The following is a 24,841-nucleotide window of genomic DNA, read 5'->3' on the forward strand; positions in this document are numbered from 1 at the left end:
CATCGGCTTAACGCTACAGCCAGTTAAACAGCAAAGTTGTAGCTGTGTGGGAGGAAAAGGCAAACAAGGTTGCAGAATAATAGGTATTCTGAGAGCATATCAGACTTAATTCACAAAAGATTAATTCATTAGTAGCCAAAAAGGTTTTAGATGTGACTATGAGTAACTTTGGGAGTGTACTCATGTACATCTGTGTGTCACTCCCTTACTGTTAGAAGATGAACTTGGCCAAGGTGAGAGAGGGAGCCCCAGCTTGGAGAAGCATCCTAAACATTTTAACAGCTCGGCACACACTCAAGACTCCTAATGAGGAAGGAAAGGGCTGAGTCATGCTTCTCACTGTCTGTGTCACTCTGTGCTGCTCCCATCTCAATTTCTCCCTCTACTCTGCAGCATTAGATGATGTAGCTGAAATATATTTTTAATGATTGTATAGGCTGTCAATTTTTGTGCTGTTGGGAAATTATGTGACTTAATTTGGGTTTATTGCCCAAGAAATCTGTGAAAATACCCAAACACAGATCATCTCAACCTCAATCCCGGGTGCTTTTTCATGCGATCGATTAGCTACCAAAGTGAACTGGTTGATTAATGAATTCGATCTGCGCTTCTCCGACTTTAAAGCACAGTGCCAAACCTTTGCCATCTTTGCCAATCCTTTCACCACCGACGTTGACAGTGCACCGCATCACCTTCAGATGGAATTAATAGAACTTTAATGCAACAGTAGCCTGGGAGCAAAGTTACAGGATGCTGCAATCAAGGACTTTTACCGTCTCCTCCCCCCTGCTTTGATGCAACAGCTCCGACTTCAAGCTGCCCATGTCCTCTTCATGTTTGGAAGCACTTACCTGTGCAAACAGATGTTTTCAATCAGGAATCTGAACCAAGCACAGATCACGCATCAGCGATGATAACCGCCACGCTGTTTTACGGATTGCTACCGCACAAGACCTTAAGCCAGACATCGATGGACTGACCTCAGAAAAATGGCGTCAGTCGTCCGGCCAGAAAACAAATAGGTACGCTTTTAACCTTCAGGTATATACAATATCATGAAATGTATTTCAATCAAGAATAGGCACAATGTAATATGCGTGCATTCTAATGGTGGCGCTTGCATTTTGTGTGTTTTGTGTTTGTTGTTATGTGCAGGGATTGATCCATGGATTAGGATGGTGTGTAATATGGTGTCTCAGGGTGAATAGAGATCTACTTGGTGGGTACAGGGCCAGACAGCATCACTCTCACATCCCACTTCGTCCACATTATGCCTGAGAAACCTCAACCAGAACCTGAGCAGTATAGTTATGAAATGAAACAACCCTTATTGTTACTTTGACTTTATTAGTATATTACTTTGTGTACAGTATGTACTCAGTGTGTGTGTGCACGTGTGTGTGTTCATACAGCCACATGTTTACTATTATCAATGCCATTCACATTCAGTATTTTTGTGTCGATGCACACGCATGTGTTTTTGTTACTGAAATAATTTTTAAAATAAATTGTATGATAGTTTTACACTTGAATGTCTGCTTGCAATAATTTTTCCCAGAATTAAGTTATTACTAAAACCAATAATAATTGAATGCAGAGGCAATTATGTAATATGATAAAGAGTAGATATATTTATTTAATTTTACAGTTACAACCGGTCGGTGACTTAACGGCCACAGGTGTCGCTGTTAACAAGCATTTCTGATTCTTACAAACAGTCCCTTTAAGTAGGAGGAAACCGGATCACCCAGTAAAAACCCACGCATGAGATATCAGCGTCAATTAAGTCTCCAATCAATCTCAAAGGCATGTGTTTTGCCAGTGGGGAGAAACCGGATCACCCGGACTAAACGTACGCATAACATTTAAGCGTCAATTTAGTCTCCAACCAATCTGACAGGCATGTGTTTGGCCAGTGGGGGGAAACCGGATCACCCGGACTAAACGTACGCATAACATTTAAGCGTCAATTTAGTCTCCAACCAATCTGACAGACATGTGTTTGGCCAGTGGGGAGAAACCGGATCACCCGGACTAAACGTACGCATAACATTTAAGCGTCAATTTAGTCTCCAACCAATCTGACAGGCATGTGTTTGGCCAGTGGGAGAAACCGGAACAACCGGTGAAAACTCACACAAACACCAACAATGCCACCATGCTGCCTGTAAGGACAACTACAAATGCTTTTGTAGCAGAACACTTGAGAGGTCACCTCTCAGGTCTTTTGCTACTAAACCTCTGTAGAAACTGTCAGTCCTGCACGTTCTTCACGTTGCAGCAAGGGCAAATGGCCTTCTTCATCCAGGACAGGAAACGTTTGAAGCCGTTCTTCTTTTTCTTCTTTTTGTCTGAAAATAAATCAACATTAAACACCTCAACCATCCCCAGATTAAAAAATAATATGGAATTCTCGACAATTAAGAAACAAGATCATTTCTTCTTACCAGAAGTGTCGGGAGAGAGGTCTTCGTTGTCCGGATGGATCCTGGTGGCGTCCACAGATGTGGGAGGAAGTGGAGCAGATTGGGGATTAAAAATATAAATGCACACAGAGTTAGTATTTTTGTCCTGTTTTTGTCATGACAAAAAATCTGCTTAAATATGGCTCAGTTTCTCTCTTCTGTTGGAGGGGTGAGGTTCAGAGAAAATAATCTTACATTGTTTCACCGTCCTCATCAGACGTCTTTTCCAGGTGTCTACTGTTCTTGGGGCCTGAAGACACAACCATGGAGATCCCGCATGGCAGTGAGTAACTGTTGAATCAAGACATACAATTAAATGACGTTCTTATTGATTACTCTGATCATTTTGCCAATTAATCCATTTCTCTCTTCTGTTGGAGGGGTGAGTGCCATGTTCAGAGAAAATAATCTTACATTCTTTCATTGTCCCGATCAGGAATCTCTTCCAGGTCAATGTTGATCTCGGGGGCGGCGGGCTGATTCGCGATGACACCAGATGGCGGTGAGAAACTGTTGAATCAAGACATACAATTAAATGACGTTCCTATTGATTATACTAATCATTATGCCAATCAATCAATTTCTTTCTTCTGTTGGAGGGGTGAGTGCCATGTTCAGAGAAAATAATCTTACATTGTTTCACCGTCCTCATCAGAATCCTCGTCCAGGTCTGAACCGGATGACGATGAGGAACTGTTGAATCAAGATATACAATTAAATTACATTCTTATTGATTACACTAATCATTATGCCAATCAATCAATTTCTTTCTTCTGTTGGAGGGATAAGTGCCACGTTCAGAGAAAATAATCTTACCTTGCGTCACTGTCCTCATCAGACTCCTCATCCAGGTGTGTACCGCTCTTGGGGGCTGAAGACACAACCATGGAGATCCCGCCTGGCAGTGAGAAACTGTTGAATCAACACATTCAATTAAATTACGTTCTTATTGATTACTCTGATCATTTTGCCAATTAATCCATTTCTCTCTTCTGTTGGAGGGATGAGTGCCATGTTCAGAGAAAATAATCTTACATTCTTTCATTGTCCCGATCAGGAATCTCGTCCAGGTCAATGTTGTTCTCGGGGGCGGCGGGCTGATCCGCGATGACACCAGATGGCGGTGAGAAACTGTTGAATCAAGACATACAATTAAATGACGTTCCTATTGATTATACTAATCATTATGCCAATCAATCAATTTATTTCTTCTGTTGGAGGGCTGAGTGCCATGTTCAGAGAAAATAATCTTACATTCTTTCATTGTCCAGATCAGGAATCTCGTCCAGGTCTGAATTGGATGACCATGAGGAACTGTTGAATCGAGACATACAATTAAATTACATTCTTATTGATTACACTAATCATTATGTCAATCAATAAAAAAAATTCTTCTGTTGGAGGGATGAGTGCCATGTTCAGAGAAGATAATCTTACCTTGTTTCACAGTCCTCATCAGAATCCTCGTCCAGGTCAATGTCGTTCTCAGGGGCTGCAGACTGAACCATGATGACACCAGATGGCGGTGAGACACTGTTGAATCAAGACATACAAATAAATGACGTTCTTATTGATTACACTGATCATTGTGCCAATTAATCCATTTCTCTCTTCTGTTGGAGGGATGAGTGCCATGTTCAGGGAAAATAATCATACCACGTTTCACTGTACAGATCAGACGTCCCTTCCAGGTGTCTTCTGTTCTCGGGGGCTGCAGGCTGAACCATGATGATCCCAGATGGCAGTGAGACACTGTTGAATCAAGACATACAATTAAATGATGTTCTAATTGATTACACTGATCATTGTGCCAATCAATCAATTTCTCTCTTCCATTGGAGGGATGAGTGCCATGTTCAGAGAAAATAATCTTACATTCTTTCATTGTCCCGATCAGGAATCTCTTCCAGGTCAATGTTGTTCTCGGGGGCGGCGGGCTGATCCGCGATGACACCAGATGGCGGTGAGAAACTGTTGAATCAAGACATACAATTAAATGACGTTCCTATTGATTATACTAATCATTATGCCAATCAATCAATTTCTTTCTTCTGTTGGAGGGATGAGTGCCATGTTCAGAGAAAATAATCTTACGTTGTATCACTGTCCTCATCAGACTCCTCGTCCAGGTCAATGTTGTCCTCGGGGGCTGCAGGCTGAACCATGACGACACCGGATGGCGGTGAGACACTGTTGATTCAAGACATACAATTAAATGATGTTCTTATTGATTACTCTGATCATTGTGCCAATCAATCCATTTCTCTCTTCTGTTCGAGGGATGAGTGCCATGTTCAGAGAAAATAATCTTACCACCTTTCACTGTCAACACCAGACGTCTTTTCCAGGTGTGTACCGTTCTTGAGGGCTGAAGACACAACCATGGAGATCCCGCCTGGCAGTGAGAAACTGTTGAATCAACACATTCAATTAAATTACGTTCTTATTGATTACTCTGATCATTTTGCCAATTAATCCATTTCTCTCTTCTGTTGGAGGGGTGAGTGCCATGTTCAGAGAAAATAATCTTACCTTGCGTCACTGTCCTCATCAAACTCCTCATCCAGGTGTGTACCGTTCTTGAGGGCTGAAGACACAACCATGGAGATCCCGCCTGGCAGTGAGATACTGTTGAATCAAGGCATACAATTAAATTACGTTCTTATTGATTACACAGTCATTATGCCAATCAATCAATTTCTCTCTTCTGTTGGAGGGGTGAGTGCCATGTTCAGAGAAAAAATAATCTTACATTCTTTCATTGTCCAGATCAGGAATCTCGTCCAGGTCTGAACTGGATGACCATGAGGAACTGTTGAATCGAGACATACAATTAAATTACATTCTTATTGATTACACTAATCATTTTGTCAATCAATACATTTTTTTCTTCTGTTGGAGGGATGAGTGCCATGTTCAGAGAAGATAATCTTACCTTGTGTCACTGTCCTCATCAGAATCCTCGTCCAGGTCAATGTTGTTCTCAGGGGCTGCAGGCTGAACCATGATGACACCAGATGGCGGTGAGACACTGTTGAATCAGGACATACAATTAAATTACGTTTTTATTGATTACTATGATCATTTTGCCAATTAATCCATTTCTCTCTTCTGTTGGAGGGCTGAGTGCCATGTTCAGAGAAAATAATCTTACATTCTTTCATTGTCCAGATCAGGAATCTCGTCCAGGTCTGAATTGGATGACCATGAGGAACTGTTGAATCGAGACATACAATTAAATTACATTCTTATTGATTACACTAATCATTATGTCAATCAATAAAAAAAATTCTTCTGTTGGAGGGATGAGTGCCATGTTCAGAGAAGATAATCTTACCTTGTTTCACAGTCCTCATCAGAATCCTCGTCCAGGTCAATGTCGTTCTCAGGGGCTGCAGACTGAACCATGATGACACCAGATGGCGGTGAGACACTGTTGAATCAAGACATACAAATAAATGACGTTCTTATTGATTACACTGATCATTGTGCCAATTAATCCATTTCTCTCTTCTGTTGGAGGGATGAGTGCCATGTTCAGGGAAAATAATCATACCACGTTTCACTGTACAGATCAGACGTCCCTTCCAGGTGTCTTCTGTTCTCGGGGGCTGCAGGCTGAACCATGATGATCCCAGATGGCAGTGAGACACTGTTGAATCAAGACATACAATTAAATGATGTTCTAATTGATTACACTGATCATTGTGCCAATCAATCAATTTCTCTCTTCCATTGGAGGGATGAGTGCCATGTTCAGAGAAAATAATCTTACATTCTTTCATTGTCCCGATCAGGAATCTCTTCCAGGTCAATGTTGTTCTCGGGGGCGGCGGGCTGATCCGCGATGACACCAGATGGCGGTGAGAAACTGTTGAATCAAGACATACAATTAAATGACGTTCCTATTGATTATACTAATCATTATGCCAATCAATCAATTTCTTTCTTCTGTTGGAGGGATGAGTGCCATGTTCAGAGAAAATAATCTTACCTTGTATCACTGTCCTCATCAGACTCCTCGTCCAGGTCAATGTTGTCCTCGGGGGCTGCAGGCTGAACCATGACGACACCGGATGGCGGTGAGACACTGTTGATTCAAGACATACAATTAAATGATGTTCTTATTGATTACTCTGATCATTGTGCCAATCAATCCATTTCTCTCTTCTGTTCGAGGGATGAGTGCCATGTTCAGAGAAAATAATCTTACCACCTTTCACTGTCAACACCAGACGTCTTTTCCAGGTGTGTACCGTTCTTGAGGGCTGAAGACACAACCATGGAGATCCCGCCTGGCAGTGAGATACTGTTGAATCAAGGCATACAATTAAATTACGTTCTTATTGATTACACAGTCATTATGCCAATCAATCAATTTCTCTCTTCTGTTGGAGGGGTGAGTGCCATGTTCAGAGAAAATAATCTTACCTTGTTTCACTGTCCTCATCAGAATCCTCGTCCAGGTCAATGTCGTTCTCAGGGGCTGCAGGCTGAACCATGATGACACCAGATGGCGGTGAGACACTGTTGAATCAAGACATACAATTAAATGACGTTCTTATTGATTACACTGATCATTGTGCCAATTAATTCATTTCTCTCTTCTGTTGGAGGGATGAGTGCCATGTTCAGAGAAAATAATCATACCACGTTTCACTGTACAGATCAGACGTCCCTTCCAGGTGTCTTCTGTTCTCGGGGGCTGCAGGCTGAACCATGATGACACCGGATGGCGGTGAGACACTGTTGAATCAAGATATACAATTAAATGACATTCTTATTGATTACACTGATCATTGTGCCATGTTCAGAGAAAATAATCATACCACTTTTCACTGTCCAGATCAGACGTCTTTTCCAGGTGTGTACTGTTCTCGGGGGCGGCGGGCTGAACCATGACGATCCCAGCTGGCAGTGAGATACTGTTGAATCAAGACATACAATTACATGACATTCTTATTAATTACACTGATCATTAAGCCAATCAATAACATTGATTCATTGGGGGCACCAGGCATACAAACAGATGCACACAGGACTTACCAGGACCTGAGGGGGGGTTTGCTTTCGTGGTAGCGCCTGGTTAAGAATGGGTGGTTGGAAATAGCATTAGGGGAAATCCTCAACCCCCCATCCCACCTGAGCATCTCCTTCAACAGATCAATGCATGCCCCCCTCTGATCGGCTTCTTTGTCATTGTATTTCTCCAGACGCATCTGGTTTAGGATACAAATGGAAAATACAACACTGGTCAAGTCTTTTTCCTAAATCATGAAAAGACAATAAATGAAAATCACGTTTCAGCAGCTAACCACCTACCGCCTTCAATGTTTCCAGAGAATGGAACGTGTCGGGCGGGGCGTCTGAGGAGTCATCTGCTGATCCCGGGTGCTCCTGAAGCGTGTAAAAGAAAGTTGAACATATTTAAGATACATATATGTCAATATAATTAGCTGATTACTTGTAATAACTGTAGAAAAACTTTTTGTTTTAATAAGAGGAGGAAGGTTAAAGATAAATTAACAATTGGAAAAGTAAAAGAATGGGTATTATACCTTCAGAATCCACTCATCGGAGATAGTTTTCTCAAAGAACATCTTGGATCTCAGACCAGCGTCGATGAGGTGCTTCGGTGGTGGACCCAGGAGGTCGATCATGGATCGGAGCTGGATACAAAACGCATCATAAAAATAATCATTAGTAATGCCACCTATATCTTTTGTCATTAAACATTGCTATGGTTACAATTATAACATTCATAGCAATTGTACTACGTGCTTTGCAGCTGCCAAAAATAAAGAATAACACCAGAGTGTCACACAGTAGATAATCAGACTTGAAACTACTTTAAAAAAGATCTAAAAAGAGGCACTGGTCTGGCAAGCCTCATCTGTGTTGTAGCTTTCAATTAGGAACGCCCAGTTTCCAATCAAATTTAGGCCTCGATACTCCTCATTTAAGTGCTACCAGCTTGATGCTCTAGCTTGGTTGAGCATGTGCTTTAGCTTGAAAAGAATTCACTCGGATGAAGCCAAACACGCACTCAAAGTTGTACCAGGAAGTAGCTCAGCAAAAAATGAATGGACCTTTACAGTCCATTAGTTTATTAACTGTTTGTTTTCATTTATAAATAGTATTTCATATTTGGACTACTGGTTTAAAACTCTGATTGTGTGTGCTTGTGATTCTCAACTGAAAAGAATGATTTTCAAAGTAATGAAAATGAGTTTCAGTTTGTAAAAAACAAAAAACAAATAGAGGCCCAATCATTCTTTAGATAGCAAACTGAGGCTGGCCATTTAGGGAGAGTTAATAAATGCAGCAGTACTTGGTCTATTCAGAAATAGAGTGGAAAGCAGGCAGAGAGTTGTTTTGTGGTCAAATACTCACTGTGTCATGGCTGTTTGTGTCGGGGAAGAGTGTCCGGCCAGTCAACATGATCCCCAACACGCAGCCCAGAGACCACATGTCGATGGCCTCAGAAAACGGGAGTCCCAACAGATTTTCTGGAGCGCTTAAAAACCTTGAATGAAATGAGGAACATTGATTTAATAATCAAAGCAAAACATAACTTGGAGTTACAAACTAAATAATAGCAGCAGCACGTTTTTAACAGAAGGTGGGGAGTATGCAGCCCTGAATTCAAGTATTCTCAGTTTAAAAAATTATCGGTGTTTCTTACCTGTTGTAAACCGGCTCGGCATCCGTGTCCGGCTTGACATCAGATTTGTATATTGCCTTGCCGAAGTCAATGAGTTTCACCCTCAGTGGAATTCTGTTGCGATTCGTCAGCATGATGTTGTCTGGTTTCACATCAGTATGGATTATGCCCTGCGTCTTCAGGCCATACAATGTGAATGCCAGCTGCAAGTAACAATGATAATATTAAGAATGAAATGTAGAGATAGAAAATTTGATCACATAAAAACAGAACTCCAAAGTTACAAAGTGCTTGGAAGTGTGGAGCACAGTTCGAAAGTGACAGAGCTTTAAGTTTCTTGCCGATGCCCTACCTGCTCAATGACTTTTCGGATGTCCTCCAGATGCATCTGGCCGCCTTCTTTTCGAATGTAGTCCAGAAGGCCGATATCCAACGTCTCAAACTTCAGACCAGTCTTGCCGTTATTGATGACCGTGCCAAAAAAATCCACAATGTTGAACCTGGTCATGTTGTGCTTCCTGAGGTCTTCTAGCACTTTCACCTGGGGAGACATGAAATGTTAACTGATATGTTCACATGGACTAACTAGCCATTATCAACAACAACAGTCATCACTACTACCCAGAAATATTAGAAACACTTGATGGGTGGAAGTGACAAAGATTAATTGATAAAAAAAAATGGTGATGAAAATGCATTTGAATTGAAGAAATGATCAAGTGATTTTATTAATTTAAAGCCGATTTGACTAAAACAGTCGTTATATGATGGAAACAGAGCCATGGTTCATCATTTTCCGCGTCTTACATTCGTCAATCACAACACAAAATTGCTATTTGTCATTTAAAGAGGGGCCTCAAGGGTGGAAGTAACAAAAACTAATTGGAAGGAAAGGGAAGTGATGAAAATGCTTATGAATTAATAATGGAAAAATAGATTGATAAATTTGTTAATTGGTTTGATGAACTTCATTGACATTTTATTTGAAACAGTGTTGATCTGATAATCACCTGTCGACCATTCATCCTTCACAACACCTAAATGACATTTATAATTTACAGCACGCAGTGTTTGTTACTTTCACCCAAAATGTCAATTATAAACCACGCCCACTGACTACAGTGCAGGCAAATGTCTTCTTTTTTTTCACCCTTGAAGCCACTTTCCTTAAATGATAAATGGCAATTTTGTGTTGTGAATGATGAATGTAAACGGGGAAAATGATGAAACATGTCTCTGTTTTCATCATATCACAACTGTTTCAGTCAAATCCTCTTTAAATTAATCAAATCACTTGATAATTCAAGTATATTTCCTCCAGTTCAAGTATTGAGCGTGATAGTCTATGCTGCCCATTCATGGTCTGGGACACTGTACCAGTCAGGCTCTTTGTTACCACTTTGGTGTAGTTTTGTATATAGTATGCAGTACTGCCATTATTACCATAGCCATTAGTACATACCCCACCCCACCCCATTTTTTCAAATGTCTATTTTACACCCATGAAATCAAAATCAGTCATCAAAACAAACAGTGTCCTACCTCGTGACTGAGGTCGTTGCCGTTTTTGCCAATCTTCACAACCATAGTCTCTCTAGTGCGTGGTTTCACACACTTGATGACTTGTGCATTATTGCCTTCAGCCAGAACTTTCTGGTACTCATATCCTCTGGGGATTGGGAGCTGGTCCTTATTTGAGTTGTTCGCTGATGTATTCATTTTCTCTCAAAGAGCTGGAAAGTGAACTGGGAACAAAAGAGAAAACGTTTTATGTATTATGTTATGAGTGCTGATTGAGCTCAGGTTGTTGAGACTTACTTTTTCAATATCAAGTTGGTAAATCTAATCTACATTCTCACAGATTATAACACACTTGCAAAACTGCGTGTTACATTTACTGACACAAGCACATCATTTGTTTCATTATATATTTCACAGTGTTGTAGAAAAATTTATTATCTCTATGACCTCTCACCTCAATTAAATTTAGAATAAGGGACAATAGGTGGCTACTTTTAATGACTGACTAAATAGATCTTAATATTGTATATTTCTCTCCTATTTTCCTCCTCTGGTTGTAAATTAGAGGATTTTAGGAGCTCAAAATGTTGTTACATAGAGAGCAGTATAGAGTTACTCACCTTACACAGTTTGGCTTCAAAGTTTGGTTCTTCGGTTTGGTTCGATTTACCTGACAAGGAGCTTGTTGCCTTGCTTCTTGTCTGTCTGGTAGGACTTTCTCATCACCTTATGTAAGCTCTCAGTTCTAGAACGCCTTTAAGATGTCATCAAGTCGTGATGTCATACAGTTCTAAATTCAGTTCAGCTTAGAATTGTATGACATGTGACTGGATGTGCAGTAACCACGGTAACATTCTTTTAAATAAAAACAAAATGCAGTGAAGCACTAATGACTATTTTTCACTTCAATAGAATTGTGAAGGAAGCACAGAATGGGTGGGTCAGTGCAACATGCAAAAACACTGGTTTGGCCTTCGTAGACCCTTACCCAAAAAAAAGTTTATTCACGTGTGCTATTAGTATACTTCTTTTAAACTTAACATAAGAGTATATACTTTCAGTTTACTTTTTATGTACTTATCAGAGATATGCTTAACAAAAGCATACTTAAAGGGACTGTTTGTAACTTCTTAGACGTATAAATCAATCCGGGTCGGTGTCCCATGCGCGCTCGCGTGTGGCTACGCTGTTCAGACTCAGACTCCAACACAAACTACACGGAAGCCCCTTTTGCAAAACAGTGTTGGCCGCGGTCGGAAGACGCGGGGGAGACCATAGCTTTGGTCTCCAGGGCCGGAGTCTCTGCTGTGCTCTGCTCCTCTGCCTGCCTGCTTGCCTTTGGACATGCACACTGCGCTCGTTCACGCTATTTAGCTCCACTCTCACGTGCATGTGTGCACACTACACACTGCAGAAATAACTGCTGCAGCTCCTCCAGACCAACAGAGGTTTCCTGTGTCTTGTGAAGTGACGGGGCTCCGCAGCAAGAAACGTTATTGTCTCTGACCAAAACTCCGGTGTCTCCCCTGTTCCCTCCGGCCGCGGTCGGGAGGCTGAAGCAGGAAAAGCCAACACTAGGATCAGCAGTGATTCATGGAGAGACCTTCGTCTGGTCAGCTAACATTACTGCCAAGCAGGTGAAATATAGAGTGATATTGTGGTTTTAGCTGACGTGTGTCGCCTCACTGTTTTGAGCGATGCTCGTTCATGTCTATTTAGAGCGAGCACAAGCGTGAGCCCAACGCTGACTTTTGTTGACTAAACGGCCACAGGTGTCGCTGTTAACAAGCATTTCTGATTCTTACAAACAGTCCCTTTAAGTTTATTGATTGTGGAGTCTCCTGCCGAAGAGCTGAATGCTGGTTAGGACCTAAGCTAATGGTGTGCAAAGTTAACAGCATCAGCCCCACACACCCGTACAACTAAACTGTACTGTCAATTACGTTGCGAGGGAAACATTTTCTCGGGGATTATGTTTGTTTTTGATGTATCCCAAATACATTTCTAAACATAGTCCGCTTAGGGAGGAGGTCAGGCTGGATGGATGGGTCAAACAAAGGGAGGACTTTCATCCAGGAGACCGCTGTTCGGACGTAGCAAACATTGACTGTTAAACTACAATTGTCAGCATTTAGAGACTCCAGTCTGCAGTCCCACTGACTTCACTGTTAAACCACAGAATTACACGTAATTACCAAATATAGTTATTATCTTTCAGGTCTCACACTCAAGTTGTTCTGCGCTCTGTTGCTCTTTCTGTCTAGGGTAAATGACTTAATAACAATAATAGTATAAATTATTCTATATTTTAATAGCCTGCACCGTACCACCAACAAACTTTGTGTAGCTGTTTGTGTACATGTGCTGTACATGCTCCATTATTCTAAGCCTAAAACAATGGTCTTATAGTGTTGCAGGAACAGAACGGTTATTATGCTGGTGATTGATAGTTTTGTGACTGAGCACACGTGCAAATGTGATAAATAAAACAAATGTCTTTTAGACCTTGTGCAGTCTTTGTGTGGGTTTGTTTGTGTTTTTTGGGAAAACTCGGTTATCCACATGCACTCATTGTAAGCTCCCATAGAGTCTCCGGCTCACTACAAGAGGTATTTATCCATCTGGCCTGCAGCCACGCTGGCCTCATTCAGGCAACACTCTCATTGATTGCAGTTGGAGTGAAATGGATTCCCTCATTACTGGGCTATTGACAACAATACCAGGCCATAACATTAACAACAGTTAATGTTAGTGCTGCTATTTATCTTGTAATGCATTTGTCCACTTTGTTAAAAACACATCGATGTCAGAGATACAATAGAACTAGCCAAAAGGAACAAATAGGTGCAAGTGTGCCAGGTTGAAAGGCCTGTGGTCAGCACAAAACGTGACATTATCAGCAGTCAGTGGATCACGGAGGTATATAGACCTTCTTTTACAGCATAAATTATTCTAAATGGACATTTCTCTATTTTTTCAATGGAGAATGCATATACGCAAAGGCATGTATGTAGAAAATGATACGTGGTAAAATGGAGGAATGGGTTTTACACCTTAATGAGAAGATGAAAAACCAAGCCCCCAGGTAGAGCGCCAGGCTTTCAGCCTCCGTGTCCGTCACGTGATGCCATTGGGCCAAAAAATACTTTTTCCCATAGACTAACATTGGGAAAGAGACGCTTGTAAATCAGCGGATAATTTCTTTACGGTATATCAACTTCCCAGTACGAACACTTGAGTAACCCTTATTTAAATCATTAGGTCCTAAAAGTTGTAAAATGCACTAATAGCCGAATCTAGAGATATTTCCCTTCCTCTGTTCATGTGAATGAGGCCAATACCGAGGCTGGACTTGGGAGGCGGAGTTAAAGGAAACTATGGGCCCAATGGCTACAGAAGATTGCTGGAAGATCCGGGTACTTTATTACTCTGGAGTTGAGACATTTTGTCTCCCTGCGCAACTGAGAAACTCTTATAGGAATGAACGGGAGGACGCCTACAATACTGTATCCAGTTCTCTTAATACATCCAAGGTTTTTACAGGATAAATAACCCCTATATGGTAAAATTAAGTAATGGGTTTTACTCCTTAATGAGAAGATGTAAAACCCTTCATTCAACCTGAGAGTGCTCTACACCCAGTGACTGAAAAGCAGTAGGTTCACCTTATTTGCCCGAATTTTCAACACAGTCTCACGGCAGTTTGTAAAATAGTCACGAAATTTAATTTATTTGATTGGTTTACAGACACAAATCTCCCTTTTCTTTCGTGACACCCAGCACGACTTTCAACAATGTATTGTTTGTGCTTTTTCCTACAAAATGTCCAGCAACACGTGACGCACGTGTCAATTTCCACTCCAGTCTTTTCAAAATAAAACTACTTATTTAGGTTTAGGAATAGATCAACTTGGTAAGGCTTAGTCAACAAACTACATAGTTAGGTTAAGAAATAGATCGACTTGGTTAGGTTTAGGCAATAAAACTACTTAGTTAGGTTCGGAAAAGGTCGTGGTTTGGGTTAAAATAACTCCAGAAGTGCTGTAACTTAAGTACGGCAGTTACGTGACAAATAAATCAACTTTGACTCCTGGGTGAAAATTATGTGTTTTTTGGCACACCGATTCACCCTGATCTCCTCCCTACATGGCGTTCGCTGCTCTTTATACTTACTGGTTCACAATTACATGGATTACATAGGAATTGATTGAGTGTCTATGTACACAAATCAATACACTAAATTTTGTGACAATTTCACGACCTGCTATGCGACTGGGCTGCAAATTTCGTTCTAATTTCAGTTTTTTCTCAATTTGGTGAGAATTTACAAGAGACTTGTTTGCATCCGACACATCCTTCTTTTCACTTTCACTCAGATTCTTCCCCACTGCTCACATTACACATCAGCTTCCCCTTCTCACCTCTCCTCTCTGCTCAGTGTATACCCTATTTCACACCATGAAGAGCGAGTCAAGGTTCCATCTCGTCTGAACGGTGAGATACAATATGTTCTCACAAGCTGTTTTGCTTCTCACCTTTGGCTCGTACCTGCTTTGCTAACGTTGTCAGGCTTTCTATCACCAGCTTTAAATAAAAGAATATTTCTTTCTGGAGAAAAGCAACTTTGCTGTGAATGAAAATGTTTGGAGCTCAGTATATAAATGTATTTGTGAGGAAAAACGATCATCACACTTTTACACAAAGCTCAGAGCCTCAGACGGTAAATTCAGGTGAAAAGAAATTTTTAATTAAAATTCACATCAACGCACTTGCTGCCCTTGCACTCTTAGATTCCTTATCAATTTTCAGCCTAATTTTCACATTTTATTTTGAAATAAGAATTGGACAGGAATTTTGTAGTAGCAGCATTATCATGATTCTGTGAATGTTTTATTGTTTCGAAATATAAAAAAAAAACATGCCAATGCTTCTCCTTAGCAAACAGTTACCGGCAGATACAGAGCAACGTTATCATTAATTGTGTTTGTGTCCACCTGATGAATGTAAGTCCAATATTCACTTTACTTTAAGCTCTGTTTTGGTCTCTACCAACTCCTGAGGGAAATATCTGTCTCTTTAGCTGCTAAATGCTCCACTAGGTTGACCAGCTAGTTGCTGACTTTGTCTGCGGTTTGGTGCTGGGCAGATAGTGTGACGTGGGTTTGCGGGTTTGCAGAGGTTTTTTGTTGAAAATGGTTGAGACTGAACCAAAAGTTGCAGGCCATAAAACCAAAACAATTAGCTGAAACCGCAGAGTTGGTGATAATTACGGAGCCCAGCGTAAGTGCAGTTGGACTCTCCGCGGTTGTCTTTTCCTAAGTCCTTATAAATCCTCCTTCACATCTTTCCTTGACCGCAAGATGTTTTCCATCGAGGTCAGAGAAAAGTGGTTAGAAAAAGACATTAGGATGTCATATTTTTTTACTTTTTCGACTGCAGCCAACGTCTGAATCATAGCTTTGAGTGTCGTATGGAGGTCCTTTAAGTAGTTTGTAAGTGACAGCTCTAATTGCATTTTAAATGTTTTCCTGTGTGATCAAATATTCCCTTAGACTGAATAGTATATCATAAGCAATTCATAATGTATTTGTACTAAATTTACACCCTAAGATAAATACATTATATTCCCATTAAAATTGGAACTACTTTGAGTACTTTTGAAATAGCATTAAACAGGTGAGTGTTCAAGAGCCATTCTTCATTAAGTAATGTCCACCTAGACTCTGTCTTGACCTCATTATCTCAATCTATAAATCTTTATAAAGATGGATGGACAGTGCCTGTACTTGAGATCAATAGACCACAATCCACTGCAGTGACCCTTGACATGGATGTCCAGAGTGCCTTCACACCTCCGGGCTAGTTCGTTTCAATTAAAGTAAATTATAAACCTAGATGAATACTTTCAATTTATCATCCAAGAAGACAGAAGACAGATCGGTTACATTACTGACTTGTGTGAGCTGGAAAATTAGACATTAAAACAGGATTTGATTTAGAGACTATATGAATATTATTGGTGGGAAAAAGGGGAAAGCTTATGTCTTTTTGTTTTATTTCAAGCTCCCCTTGCAAGATCTATTTAAAAAAATATACATGATAGTTATATCAAAAATAAATACACCGAAAAGATGACTTTAGAGTACACAATGGATCGCTTTATTCTTTCATTTAGTAACACTCGGTTGAAAAACAGTGGCCATCTAAAAAATAAAATGACATTTTTCTTTCAACGTGTAAATGCGCATGTACATATCTAACAGTTTTCCACTAAGGGCCAATTACCACATCTTTTAAACCTGCTGTGCTTTTATGAATACAGTGAATTTTCCTCACTCTATTGGCAATGCTATAAGAACACCTCTTCAAAACATCAAAGATAATCAATATTAAACAATGAGGTGAGAGGGCAAAGGGCACCAGATCAATAACGGTGTTCTCAATTACTTTCAAATACACCATATATCTGTGCTTTCATTAGTGGGGCTCTATTTAACGAAGCAATTGAGGCATTAAGGAGCCATAAGTCTGCCTTCTAGGTGCTTTCTGAAACAGAGTGGAGGAGATTTTCATGGAAAATCTGTTTGGCCTCGTTCATTACTGCAATTTCCCCTCTCCTCATTGGGGAAATAACACGAGACAGCAGTTGAGCGCTTACAAAGTAGGAGTGAAGGCTGTAGAGAATTGATTTGATGATGTTTGCATTGTGACTAGGTTGTTTACAAGCTGTTTGTTTTCACAGCGAGGAGGAGAGGAGTGATGTGTTGGGAACTGGCAGTTGCGTCCTAAAAATGCCTATAAAACTGCATATAAAGGAGGAGAGGAGAAAAAAGAAAAAATCCAAACAGTATACTGAAACATTTTCATTTTTTAAATGTATGAATAAAACAAATTCTCAGGCTTTTATTAATAATATTTTAGACATTTATTCTTAGTGATTCATCATGAAAAGTCCAGTATAATTATTTTAATCTACAAATGACTTCAGATAACCTTTAAAATTTCTGGGAGTACAAAAAGTATCCCTTTCATTGCATTTTATTTCTAGTGGAACTACAACATGAGAAAGGTGTTTTTTTTAACTTGTAGCATGTATACAGCAGACCGGCACATAATCTTTAATGCAATTTGACGTATGTTTGGATTATAATTTTGACAAAATCGTAAGCATTCATCTCTTGTTATACAAATGTTTGTTTTATAAACATGTCTAATAATTATTTTGCGACCTTGCTTGAACCTGAGCGTTTGCGATACCTTAATAAATTAAGGTTGATCGCCGTCATGTCCCTTCTGTATTCACCCGTCCAACACAGTGGCCGGATATTGCCTATCCAGACATCTGTACATATTTGATTGAATCACGACTAGAAATAACCAACGTGTTAATAGACAACTGTTTGATCTATAGGCTGAGATTTAGTTGGAAACGGCAGTCTGATGCTGCTATAACTAATAATAACTATTAATTTGTGCCTCAAATCTCAGTGTGAAGCTTTGGTTAACCCGCTACACAACAGCTTTTCATAATTTTCTCTGCAGTGACTGCGAGTTTCTTTCCCCCAAAAGGGAACGCAGCGTTATTACTATTACCGGTTTGTTTAAAGTAGAAGTTTGGAGACATTTTTCAACTTCTTCTGTCTACTCTGTTACATCTATGAGGGACACGGGACATACCGTCAAATTCATATTTAAGATCCTTCGACCCAAGGTCTCTCAAAGTTTTGTTAGTTTGCAAGCTAGTTATATCTAAAAAATATCTGACAGTTGTCATTTCAGCCGGCATAATCACCAGAAATGAGAAGCCTACATGTATCTGCGTCTGTCTGACTCATCCGGAGGTCACTGGATTACCTCACTTTAGTACCTCCTCTGTGTACAAAAGGCTCCAGCCATCTTCTCCTGCGGGTCCGTTGATGTAACGGCGACATGCCAGACCATTGGAGATATCGCCCTCGCCAAGAGGGATTATTTATCCCCCTAGCCGTGACCTTTCACTCGTCAGGGTTCAAAGGTTAACGCCCCATCATAAATCAGTAGAGTCTGTGGTGCTGATAACACAGTCTGAAGGGAGAGGCAGAGACAGAGGAGAAACTGAAAGGGGTAACGAGAGGTTATCAGGGTCAGGGGCTCTGCTATAACCTCAATGGGCTACAGGATGTATTAAAATAAAGGGAGATTAAAGTATCAGTAATTTGGAGAAATGGTCTGCTTCATGTCTCAGCACTAAAATATATGTGGTGGAGTGACGGGGTATGATTTAGGGAGGCTGGAAAAATACCACATTCAGCATTATGTGTTTTATTTTTTCATCCAGACCTGGATGGAAATGTATGTGGAGATGCTTTTAAAGAGTTGCTTTACCCTACTTAGATGCCAGATATGCAGAGTTTCCACCCACAGAGTATTTAAATTCAATTCAGTGTACTTTTCTCTGACTGATGACATTCCTTGACACTACTTGAACTATCCGTATACATTAGTCTCTCACATCTGCTCTCCCAAACAGATTAAAACAAACACTGTGAATAAATTAAAGTAGGTCCATGTCTGTAAGGGCACTTTCACAAGCCAACATTTAGTACGGTTTAATCGAACTCTGGTGTGGTTCAACCCCTGGCGCTGTTCGTTTGGAGCATTTGTGAACGCAGTAATTGTTCTCTGGTGAGGACCAAAACAACCGGTACAAGACCGCTTGCGAGAGCTCTTTTTTTGTTGTTGTCAAACGCAGGCTACCCACGTACCTGTGTGGGCATTTGTAGAGATGGACACAGGTAAATGCTGAGTGATAAAGTAAATACATTACAACATACATACATTTGTCATTATGTTCTTGTCTTGTCAAAACAGCATTTATAATGATTTTGATATCAATTTACCATCTAAGTATTTGAAATAAAGTAAATATAATATAAGTAAAATTTGGAAAAAATGTCTGAAACATATTAGTAAAATATGTGTAAGATGTCCGAAAAACATTAGTAAAATAAGTCCCAAATATTATTAATAAAATATGTGAAGAATGTCCAAAAATTATTTGGAAAATATGTCCAAAGAATATTTTTAAAATATGTGAAAAAATGTCTAAAAAATATTAGTAAAATACGTCAGAAAATATTAGTAAAAATGTGAAAATTGTCAGAAAAATATTTGTAAACTGTCTTGGAATATTAGTAAAATATGTGGAAAATGTTCTAAAAATATTAGTGATAAATGTCCGAAAAATATTAGTAAAATATATCCCTAAAATATGTGAAAAATAGCTGGAAAATATTAGTAAAATATTGCCAAAAAATACTTATAAAATATTGCCAAAAAATACTAGTAAAATATGTGTAAAATGGCCAAAAATGATTAGTAAAATATGTGAAAATCTTTCGAAGAATATTATAAAAATATTGGTTAAATATGTGAAAAATGTCCATTTGTGAAAACTCTCCGAAAAATATTTGTAAAATATGTGAAAAATGTCCCCAAAATATTAGTAGAACATGTCTGAAAAATATCAGTAAACTATGTGAAAATATCCGAAAAATATTAGTTAAATATGTGAAAAATTTCCAACAAATATTAGTAAAATATGTGAAATATCCGAATAATAAAACCAAAAGTTAGCATTAGATAATGCCTCATGTGCATATTTAAACATAACATTTTCAGAAAACTTTTAATGCAAAAAAAATATTATCTTAGTGTCAGTAATCAACCGGTGAATGGTGATATCATCATCATGGTGATAACTAGTAGTTAAACCTGGAGTGTCTCCTCTTAATAACTGAGATAAAGATGATGACTCTGACTTTAGGTTTCTTTTGGTGTGTAATTTAAGTGTTAATCAAAATAGTTGCAGATGAATTCTCTGTTGATTGAGTTATTGATTTATAAATAAATAAGTGATAATGATAAATCCTCTCTGCAGTTATCTGGGTCTCGGTCTGATGTCGGCTCGACTCGCCGTCTTAGGAGGCGTCGACGCTTCACCCCGTACGTACCTTTATTCTTACTCTTGTTTTTCAGTTTGCTTTCATCTCTGCCTTTTATAACCCCCCTCTCACACACACACACACACACACACGCAGAGATAAATAAGCCATTATCTAATCTTTTAATAACACAGCAAGATTAATTCCTTGCCTGCCAGCTGTTGCTGCGATTTAGCTGCTGTAAGAAGCTGCAGCCCAGATCCACTCTGCTGTCTGTCTGTGTGTCTGTGTGTCTGTCTGTGTGTCTGTGTGTCTGTCTGTCTGTGTACAGAGAGTGGACAAAATAACAGAAACACCATCTAGTTCATGACTTTGTGTTTCTTTTGCTGAGTAATCACATGTTTTTATATATGTGTGTGTGTGAGCAGTAGGGGGCAGCACTGAGCTGATCAGCCCCTGCCTTGCTCCAGAGTCCTCGGGCAGCTGGGAGCACGCTGACGTCATCTACACTGTGAAGGGACAGAAGGCAGGTGAGGTCCATAGAGTGATTTGATTGGTTGTTTTGGTTACCCATCATGCAGTGGGAGCGTGTAGGAACCCTGTGTTTGTGTGTGTGTTTCAGGGGAGCCGGTCTACGAGGCGTGTCTGACCAAAGTGGAGAAGGTTCTGTACAGGAAGGTGGTGAAAGTGTCCGAGGCCGCAGACGTGGACTTCTACGCCTTCTCCTACTACTACGACCGTGCTGTCGACCTCGGGGTCATTGGTACGAAGCTAATGCTAATAATGATAATAATAATAATCTGTGATGTATTCAGGAAAGTCTCCTGTTTGAATCATCAGAACTAAACATGAACAGCTGAGTTAGAGATGTGATGTGTTGTGTGTTCAGAGGAGAAGAAGGGAGGAACCATTCAAGTGGCAGATTACATCAGCGCAGCTAAAAGAGGTGAGCAGACGGCGCCATCCAGCGGTCAACACGGTCAACTACATCATGTTTGTTGTATTTTTCACATATTTTACAAATATTTTTGGGACATTTTTCACATATTTTTCAATCATATTTCACATAATTTACAAATATTTTTTGGATATTTTTCACAAATTTTTCAGACATATTTCACATATTTTACTAATATTTTTGTCATTTTTCAAAATTTTTCAGACATTTTTTACATATTTTTCACATATTTTACATATTCTTGGGATATTTTTCACAAATTTTTCAGACGTATTTTACTAATAGATCAACATGTGATGTTGTCTCAGTGTGCAGCGGTCGGCCCCTCAGTTCTCTGCAGAGTCCCTTCCTCTGTCTGGACCTGGTCTACATCTCAGTCCTGCTGCAGGAGCTTGGATTCCCCCCAGACAAACAATTCAAGGTGAGGAACACCACAGAGTCTGGACCAACACAGAGTCTGGACTCAGAGGCTTTTTCCACATATTTTACTGAGATTTTTTCACTAATATTTTACTAATATTTTTCACAAATATTTTTCACGTATTTTATTATTATTTTTCACATATTTTTATGACATTTTTTTTTTTTTACAAATTTCACTATTATTTTTACGACAATTTTTTATATATTTTACTATTATTTTTTGGATCTTTTCAAATGTTTTACTCTTTTTTTTTTTCTTTTTTTTTTTTTTACATATTTTCCTAATATTTCAAAGACATTTTCCACATAATGTAGTATTATTTTTTGCACTTTTTCAAATATTTTACTTTTTTTCTGAGATATTTTACAAATATTTTTCTCTAACATTTTTCTGATGTTTTTTAACTGATTTTAGTCAGATTTGGGGGATTTTCTTTTCACAATATATTAGCAGTATTTTTTGGACATATTTTACAAATATTTTTCACAAATATTTTACTCATATTTTTAGGACATTTTTCTACATATTTTACAAATATTTTTCACAAATATGTTTTTAATATTTTTCAGACATTTTCCACATATTTTGCTAACATTTTTTGGAAATTTTTCACATATATTACCAATTTGTTTTGTACATATTTTACTAATATTTTTAATATATTTTACTAATATTTTTCACTAATTATATTTTTAGGATATTTCTCACATTTTACTATTTTTCACAAATATGTTTCTAATAATTTTCAGATATTTTTCACATATTTTACTAACATTTTTGGGAAAGTTTTCACATATATTACCAATATTTTTTGGACAAATTTAACTAGTATTTTTGGAATTTTTTTGGATGGAGTCTGGACCCAGAGTCCGGACCAGAGTGTGTTTAATCAGGGTCTAACCCATCTTCTGTGTGTGTGTTTGTGCGTTGCAGCTGGCGAGGACGATCAACCAGGTGGAAACCAGTTGGGCTCTGGGAGCAACTTTTCATTACATCGAGTCCCTGAAGAGACACTGAAGCTTTTATTGTGAAAAACCTCACAAAGATCCTGAATGTCCAGAGGAGATCCTGGACTTCTCAAGGTGACCTCATACAGTGCCCACACACATGACATCAGTATGACATCATGTGTGACCGTCCAATCAGATGCTCTGCTGCTCCTCCGACTGTCTTCATATTTAAGCTCTGAACAAAGTGACCTCATGGAAACACTCAACCTCAAAGGCAGCCGTGGAAAGTACTCGGTAGTACTGTAATTTTGAGGTACTTGAGTATTTCCATTTTCTGCTACTTTACTTCTTTACATTTATTTAACTGACAGCTTTAGTTACTTTTCAGGTGAAGATTTAACGTGTTAAACATGTGATCAGTTTAAAAGATATGATGCTTTCTTATAAATTAAACTACATTTAAGGATATAAAATAGTTATAATTAGTTCTACCTGGACAACATTAAAATGCTGCTTACATAAATGCATCAATAATAATATTCTAATAATATATATAGAACACTGAGTAGGGTCACTTTGAATAAGGAGTATTTTCTAAGTACATTTTGATGATAATACTTTTGTACTTTTACTTTAAAGCATTTAGGGGGATCTATTGGCAGGAATGTAAAATAATATTCATAACTATGTTTTCATTAGTGTATAATCAGCTGAAAATCAGAATCATTGTGTTTTTGTTAGCTAATAATGAGTCCTTCGTATCTACATAGGGAGCGGGTCCTCTTCACAGAGTCCGTCATGTTTCTACGGTAGTCCAGAACGGACAAACCAAAGTTTCAGTTGTTTACAATCTACTAGCTGTCACCAGATCCTAAACACTGCTCCTTTAAGATGAATGCATATTTCACAAAAATCACAAGTTGCGTAAATTTACAAGTTTTATTCTCGTAAATTTACGACTTTAATCCAACAGAATATCTGAGTTTTTCTTGTAAATTTACAAGTATTTTTCTAGTAAATTTGTGACTCTAATCTCATAAATTCAGAGTTTTTCCTCTGAATATTGCCCTCCTCCTCTGGCTCTGTAATATATATATTTTTACCTACAGTGTCTCTGATACGCCGTCGTAGTATTCGGCCGATATGGTTCATAAAGGGGGATTATAGCAGCATGTCTTTATTTTGAATCTGTTCATTATTTGTACTGATATTGAACGTTTGTGTCAAAAATATGAACCGTTTTTTTACAGATTTTACTGACAGACGTTTATAACATCATTTATGACTCTAACATATTTGGAGGATCGTTTATTTATAACGGTCGCTCTGTGAAAACACAGTAAAGAATCGTTAATTAGAATAAATCAGATGTCACAGTCGTATTGTCGATCATCTCACACTCTCCCAGTTCAACCAGTAAACAAAGACACTGGGTTCATGTCTCTGACCTCATGATGATTTACTCTGTTTGATTGTTTTCACGATGAAGGACTTCCTGTTTTTATGTGTGTTTGGTACAAAATCTGCAATAAACAGACGTGAATGTTTCTCTGAGCTTTGGTTATATTTAGATTTTATTTCAAACATGTAAGAATAAACAAGAATAATAAACTAAATAAATCCATATTACATGTCTGAAGTTCTATGGTCCTAACCCTTTTCTATAACTTCAATAATTAACTTAATGTTCAATATATCCAGCATAACTGAACTATTTACCTTTAGTGCATAACTTAATAATTCCCAAATATCTCAACTAATATAATAATATAATAATAACTACAGGACGTTGAAAGAAAAGGGTTTAAAATTTTCAGGCTGATAGAAAATAATTATTTCACTAAGATACTAAGATACGACACTACATTTACAGTACCTACAGTACATATTGATGCCAATACTTCTGTACTTTTAAACATTTTGAATGCAGTACTTT

At 38.7% G+C, this 24,841-nt stretch overlaps 2 protein-coding genes across 20 annotated transcripts; one reads left to right on the forward strand and one right to left on the reverse strand.

Annotated features, from left to right (window-relative positions):
* Window positions 1-1,607: 1,607 nt before the first annotated feature.
* On the reverse strand, window positions 1,608-11,427 carry LOC141774509 (uncharacterized). 19 transcript variants are annotated; one of them, XM_074647225.1, is made up of 24 exons: window positions 11,271-11,427; window positions 10,672-10,874; window positions 9,482-9,670; window positions 9,151-9,332; window positions 8,859-8,991; window positions 8,024-8,134; window positions 7,788-7,862; window positions 7,518-7,684; window positions 7,295-7,390; window positions 7,116-7,211; window positions 6,897-6,992; window positions 5,620-5,679; window positions 5,401-5,496; window positions 5,218-5,277; window positions 4,122-4,217; window positions 3,903-3,998; window positions 3,720-3,779; window positions 3,501-3,596; window positions 3,282-3,377; window positions 3,099-3,158; window positions 2,880-2,975; window positions 2,661-2,756; window positions 2,448-2,488; window positions 1,608-2,351 (listed from the first exon to the last, which is right to left on the reverse strand). In XM_074647225.1, exons 2-24 carry the CDS (start codon window positions 10,846-10,848, stop codon window positions 2,254-2,256), a joined length of 2,373 nt encoding a protein of 790 aa, XP_074503326.1. In that variant the 5' UTR covers window positions 10,849-10,874; window positions 11,271-11,427; the 3' UTR covers window positions 1,608-2,253. The 19 variants fall into 19 exon arrangements, with proteins under 19 accessions (XP_074503326.1, XP_074503325.1, XP_074503329.1 ...); XM_074647224.1 differs by having other exon boundaries at window positions 7,512-7,684; XM_074647228.1 differs by lacking the exons at window positions 6,897-6,992; window positions 7,116-7,211 and adding an exon at window positions 6,460-6,555 and having other exon boundaries at window positions 7,512-7,684.
* A 9,122-nt stretch (window positions 11,428-20,549) lies between these two features.
* LOC141774518 (ectonucleoside triphosphate diphosphohydrolase 6-like) lies at window positions 20,550-24,459 on the forward strand. Its single transcript, XM_074647253.1, has 6 exons — window positions 20,550-20,634; window positions 21,002-21,103; window positions 21,196-21,336; window positions 21,463-21,519; window positions 21,840-21,952; window positions 22,889-24,459. Exons 1-6 carry the CDS (start codon window positions 20,550-20,552, stop codon window positions 22,970-22,972), a joined length of 582 nt encoding a protein of 193 aa, XP_074503354.1. The 3' UTR covers window positions 22,973-24,459.
* The last annotated feature ends 382 nt before the right edge of the window (window positions 24,460-24,841 follow it).

This window comes from Sebastes fasciatus, chromosome 9 (genome assembly GCF_043250625.1).
Source record: "Sebastes fasciatus isolate fSebFas1 chromosome 9, fSebFas1.pri, whole genome shotgun sequence".
Taxonomy (NCBI): domain Eukaryota; kingdom Metazoa; phylum Chordata; class Actinopteri; order Perciformes; family Sebastidae; genus Sebastes; species Sebastes fasciatus.

Coding starts and splice junctions, on each gene's coding strand:
- LOC141774509 (XM_074647224.1), bottom strand. CDS start 10,848: ATGAATACATCAGCGAACAACTCAAATAAGGACCAGCTCCCAATCCCC. Junction 3,378..3,500: donor GATCGGGACAATGAAAGAAT/GTAAGATTATTT, acceptor TTGATTCAACAG/TTTCTCACTGCCAGGCGGGA. Junction 2,352..2,447: donor CCTCTCTCCCGACACTTCTG/GTAAGAAGAAAT, acceptor ATTTATTTTCAG/ACAAAAAGAAGAAAAAGAAG.
- LOC141774518 (XM_074647253.1), top strand. CDS start 20,550: ATGATAAATCCTCTCTGCAGTTATCTGGGTCTCGGTCTGATGTCGGCT. Junction 21,104..21,195: donor TGTGAAGGGACAGAAGGCAG/GTGAGGTCCATA, acceptor TGTGTGTTTCAG/GGGAGCCGGTCTACGAGGCG. Junction 21,337..21,462: donor TGTCGACCTCGGGGTCATTG/GTACGAAGCTAA, acceptor TTGTGTGTTCAG/AGGAGAAGAAGGGAGGAACC.